Genomic DNA, 6,000 nt, shown 5'->3' on the forward strand with positions numbered 1-6,000 from the left:
TAAAGACAGCATGAAAATAACCTGCCGATGTTCCATGGTGGAAGCTCCGGTAGAAATTGCCGGGATTTGTGTTTTTACCCCCTTAATGTCTGACCAATGGTTGAACAGCATTTCCGAGCACATGACTTGTGTTTAAAGCTTATAGTCCGTTTGAGTTTTGCCCGTGTGAACGCAAACCGAACCTTCTGAAAAATGAAACACTGTAACAAACTGTCGTCTGGTGCGCACCAGAGAAGCGGACTATTAGGTGTGAATGCGACCTAAGTACGTTTGAATGGATTTGCAAAAGTGTCTTCTGAATCCCAACCACCAGTGTCTCTTAAACTTTTCAAACAATCCTGTGTTTATGTATAACAATGATTGAAAATAATGTGACCTTAGTCTTATGTCATTGTATCTTCTGCTGTTTTACAATCATATTTCCAGGAGGATTGAAGCCTGAGCCAGCCCTCAATATACGTCTTTTTACGAGACTGTAATCTTTCTACAGGAAATTACATCCAAACATTCAGATCTGCATTATTTTTGCTAAAAACTATTTTTGCTACAATATATTTTAATAACAAATACTCCATCAGCAGTAAACATATTTCTTAAGTAAGCTTTTGAAGTATAAAAATGTACTTAAATATTCAGTTTGCTCACATATATATTTGTATGCAGGTTTTTTTGTTTTTTTTCTGTACCATGTGACCCTAGAGGGGCTCTGTTAAAAAGCCTTGTCTCAAACACAAAGTCATTTTGAAGAATAAACTTCTGGATCTGGCTTTTGAAATGGACAGCTATGAAACAGTAGTATCCCAACAACATAAACTAACTGTTGTTATTAGTATTATATTTATTATTTTGCATAGCAGTCTCCTGTAGGCATTATACAATTATCTTCCAAGTGCTGAGATCTCATAATAAAATAACTGTGACGTTCTGAGTCTGTCCGCCTGTGTGACACTGCAGTGTGTGTGTGTGTGTGTGTGTGTGTGTGTGTGTGTGTGTGTGTGTGTGTGTGTGTGTGTGTGTGTGTGTGTGTGTGTGTGTGTGTGTGTGTGTGTGTGTGTGTGTGTGTGTGTGTGTGTGTGTGTGTGTGTGTGTGTGTGTGTGTGTGTGTGTGTGTGTGTGTGTGTGTGTGTGTGTGTGTGTGTGTGTGTGTGTGTGTGTGTGTGTGTGTGTGTGTGTGTGTGTGTGTGTGTGTGTGTGTGTGTGTGTGTGTGTGTGTGTTTCAGAGGAAGCAGGACAGCAAGGCGCAGGCTCCCAGGTTCCCCAAACTGAAGGATGAAGGCTGGTTCCTGGTGGTGGGGGAGGTGGACCGCCGGGAGCTGCTGGCCGTCAAACGGATCGGATACGTCCGCCAGCGCACAGCTGTGTCCGTGGCCTTCTACACTCCAGAGAAGACCGGGAAGTAAGCAGTAACTCAAACAGGAGCGAGAACACAAGCTTCACACACACACTCCGTACACAGCCGCTGTAAACAAACACCTCCGTTTGAGAGTTTCAGGTCGCACACACTGAACTGCTTTATTATCCACACACACTCTGGATTAGGAGCATAGTAGTACTTTACAATCAAATACTTAAACATCTACTTAGCAGAGTGTGTCTAGACATTGGTGCACGTTCTGACGTGGTCTTCAGCGGTCAAAGAACTCGTGAAATGTGAGATGTGTTATACATACAGGAATATCAGTCATTTAGATTACTCAAGGGGAAGCATGGACTGTGAATGACTTGATAAAACAGTCCTTTCTTCACAGAATTAAACTGCCTTATTAGATTGAAAACTAGACTGTGGGAGGTGACAAAATCACATGAAAATCAACTTGAGTTTTTAGAGGTTCCATGATTTCCTAAAACCATTAGCCATGGTAGCTTTTAGCAACATTACTCTTTGTTGCTTTATTCAATCTTTTGGGCAGCAGGACCATGTATGTGAGACTGAGTTAAAAGGGGGTTATTGGAAATTAGAAAAAAACGCAAATATCAACAGACTTATCTTAGCTTTTCTTATTCTACTTAAAGATGTCAGTCTGGATCATACATTCTTACCTGTGTACCCTCTCTGCCTCAGGTGCATCTACACCCTGTACCTGATGAGTGACTGCTATCTGGGTCTGGACCAGCAGTACGACATCCACCTGAACGTAACAGCCGCCAGCATCAGTGCTCAGGTGAACACAGAGGTGACTCAGTGAGCGAACCCCCCCCTCAGGATCCTCATGCTGCACAGATTGGGATGTGATATGTTGCTCCGTGCACTTTGAATCAGCTGCTCTGACGCTTCAGTCATCAGTGAGCTTCACCTCCTCACTGCATTGCATTCTGGACAATTGAAGCTGCTGTTGTGTCTCCTCTACTCTGGATTTCTCTGATTATTAAATATCTGTCAAATAAAGTGTTGCAGGGATGAGGTTTTTTCCCTTGGAATTTGGACAAATGCAGAAAATAAGAACACGTTTATGATACTTACGTTGAAGCTTTAATGTCATTTCCAGAAGCTAACGTGAGGATATAAAGGAACAATATCATCTTCGCATTACTTCACCACCGCTAAGCTAAAGGTGGCTAATGTTTGGCGTGGCTATAAAATGAGAACATCTCTTCAGCTTGTGTTGACCATAGATCATATCAAAAACAGATTTCAAAAAGAATCAACACTGAGACAAGCAAACCAGAAGGGCTGAAATGCTCATTTCCAGGTTTTCGGACTCATTCCTGCACCACTGTATTTGCATCAGAAAAATATTTGTAAGTCTTTCAAAGGGAAAGGTTTAATTAAAGGTATTTGATTTGAAGTGTTCCTTGTATTGAGTTAACCTAATGTACCAGTAATGATCATCTGGAACTGTAAACGGTGTTGCTCTTTGACCATGCCTCGGTCAGTGATGTCACAGCAGGCACTTATCCTTTGACCATTTTTCAATTTCATAAGAAGTCTGTTTTTCTAGACCAAATATGTTATACACACATGGCTGTGAAATAAAGATTGTTTTGTCAAAAGAATAAAGGTGTCAGTGAGCTTCAGATACAACATGTCATCAAACCGATCCAAAGGGCACAATCATGTGTATGCACGCTTCATCACACTTCAATTACTTTTATTTTGTTTGCCACTGTAGTTTGATTTACTCCAAAAAAACATTTCCAGTCAACATGAAATATGTAACTACAGTGTTATGTAAGCTGGTCACTTCGTTGACTAAAGAGCAAAAAGGGTACCATGCATCACACACACACAACAAGTTTACATTCAAATCAATAAGCAATTATTCTTTTATTAGGCTTTTCCTCCTCCTTTATTATAACCTCAACTATAATAGTTGCTAATTGTTGGATATTGTGTGAAACTATACAACATTAACTGAAGATGTGGGCAGAATGCAACATGCTTTACGGATTTACCCCAACAGAGTAATGCAGTATAAATGATAACTGTGATTTATTGTTCATCCATCTGTTTTAATGATCAAAAATAGGGAAGTTGCAGTGAAGAAAACCGTAGTGAAAAGGTATATCTTGTGTAAAAAGATATACAAAAAGACCCCCTTGTACATCCATGAGACCGTGTGCAGTACCTGTGTGATACAGGCAGGCCAGCAAAATAAGTGTTTTAAGAATAAAAACTTCAACAGTAGTGAAATTAGGGTAAAATGTGGTGTTGTAATCTGTACTGCTAGCATACGAGCAACCCGAAACCCGAGCAGCTCAATTCAGTTTAGAGTCCCCCTGCTCCTAACACCACCAACATGAAGTTACTACAGTGTGTGTAAAATCAGTTTAAACTCCTATGTGGCCCAGACTAATGATAGCATAAATATGACAGACGGGTATTACTTTTAAGCAAGTTCACAAAGCTAACAGGTCGCACAAACAGAACCTCAGGAGTTCATCACCATTAATATACAACAGACCCACGAACGAGAGGAACGTTACGTCTGACACGATTCAGCCTCAGTGACGGCTGTCCACAGTTCAGCCTCCATCTGCAGGTGCGTGCTGGGATTGGTGGGTCGCTCCAGGTACAGCACCAATAGGGATCCTCGACGCTTCCAGTGGGCGGGATAAGGCAGCACTTCATTACAAGAAGGCCAATGGCACCTAAGTGGCAGCACAGGTCATTTACATACAGATCTCACTGAGATGAGCCATCGTTCATTTCATTATGTACACCATGTGTTTTACTGCCGTGTCAACATGACCTACCTGAAAGAAATGGGACTGAACGTATTCCCTTGCATCATCAATGGTGGGCTGCACGATCCTCAATATGAACAAAATATTGTAGGGTAGTTTCAACAAGCTAACTGTTATAATGCACATTCAGAAATGGCTTGAGGATAGTTATATTATAATGTTGTTGGGTCTGCCACAGCAAATATGTGATACATGTGAATTCTATCATAATAAACCCTTTGGGATTTACTCAATGAAGAATATGTGTCTCTAAGAAATTACCACATTATCATCATAGGTCAAATCTAAATCTAGAATCCCAACTTCCTGACAGTTAAACAGAAGCCGACACTAGACTATTTTGTTCTGCTTGTGTTGCCTGAATTTGACTTTGTAAAGCTCCTGTAGATTAGCACACCCTAAGGCTTTGTTTATAGAGCTGTCTACCCAGGACTCCTTTTCTAAACTGGATCACATTAGTTGTGCCTGTTTACATGGTCTTTAAAAAGGTGTCAGGCTCTAATCCAATTCTTCTGTTTGCACTCACAATAAGCAGTGTGCCTGCTGCACTTTAAGGAACTTCAGGAGAAAGCTGAATCACTCTCTTCAGCCCAAAAATGATAAGTGAGTTGAGCTGATCATTTTGGAGCTGAAAGAAAAGGGATGGAGTAACCGGAGCATTTCTAAAGGTCAGACCCGCATCAGATAGCTGTGTCACAGAGGTCACGACCCTGCAACAGTTCTGGAGGTTTAATGACCGGAAGAGGAGTGGGTATTCTTTGGTCACACACATTACACACATCATCAATGTTAGACCTTTAAGACAGCTCTGGAGTTATTGTTTACACAGAATGTGTTACATGTTCCCGGCCAAACTACATAATAATAAAGGGATTTAGTATTTTTCACCACAGATGTGTGATAAAAATAGATACGCGGCGGTGTGGGTATAAAACAGCATGTCATTTTGGGAGACAACATTTACAAAGAAAACTAATAGTTTAAGAGAATAGAACATTTGCTATTTCATGTTTTGCTGTTTTTAATTCCCCAAAAATGTTTCACGGTGGTTAGAAGAAAGTTGTCTTCTGTGCGTGGAGTCCCGCTGGGGAGAATATGAATGTATGACCTCAGTATTTCTAAAATCTTGGCTGTGCCCTGAAGCAGCAGGAATCCAGTTCCTGTCAGATTTGTTTCCTCGTGTGAATGTCACCACGCAGATCTGTTTCTCACTGCGTGTGTTTCTGACTTTGCTACTCAAGAACTAAATACAGTCGCCATTTTCATAACACATTTTCAACCCACAATTCCTAAATCTCTGCAATTTGAAAAGTGTGTCCATGCTGGAACACAACATGATGCCAGGTTTGTGTCTAGCAATTCCGTTAAACACAAATCTATTCAGAAATATTCAACATATAAGCACAAAACAAAACAAAAAGTGAAGGTCTTGTATGGACTCTCTTTAAGACGAGCTTTAAGAGGTCTTGAAGACCCTAAGCACAAACCCTTTTAACACATGGAGTGCATCTTTGATATTGTGCCCCACATCTACTGACTGCACAAAGCAGGCAATGCATTGAGGCAATATCTGTGTGGCAAAAAAAAAAGATCGTTTGTTGGAAATGTGCCTCACTGAATTACTATCAACATATTTGTTTATAATCCTAAAGCCAAGTGTCAAAAAGTAGGTTTTAGATCTTACATGTTATTGTGCAGTGTCAAAGACTGAAACTAATGATTCATTTATTTTATTTACAATTAATATGCCTTTTTTTCCCCCATAAATAATCATTTGGTCTATACAAAAAAATGAATAATGCCCATCGCAAAATC

General features: G+C 40.3%; 1 protein-coding gene across 1 annotated transcript in view; it reads left to right on the plus strand.

Annotated features, from left to right (window-relative positions):
* ascc3 (activating signal cointegrator 1 complex subunit 3) overlaps positions 1-2,994 on the plus strand; it is a 165,503-nt gene extending 162,509 nt beyond the window's left edge. The window contains exons 41-42 of the mRNA XM_034115595.1: positions 1,221-1,396; positions 2,063-2,994. Of these exons, the coding sequence (XP_033971486.1) occupies positions 1,221-1,396; positions 2,063-2,186 (300 nt within the window). The 3' untranslated portion in view covers positions 2,187-2,994. The remainder of the gene's footprint in view (positions 1-1,220; positions 1,397-2,062) is intronic.
* Positions 2,995-6,000: the final 3,006 nt, after the last annotated feature.

Source organism: Trematomus bernacchii, unplaced genomic scaffold, assembly GCF_902827165.1.
Source record: "Trematomus bernacchii unplaced genomic scaffold, fTreBer1.1, whole genome shotgun sequence".
In the NCBI taxonomy this organism is placed as follows: Eukaryota; Metazoa; Chordata; class Actinopteri; order Perciformes; family Nototheniidae; genus Trematomus; species Trematomus bernacchii.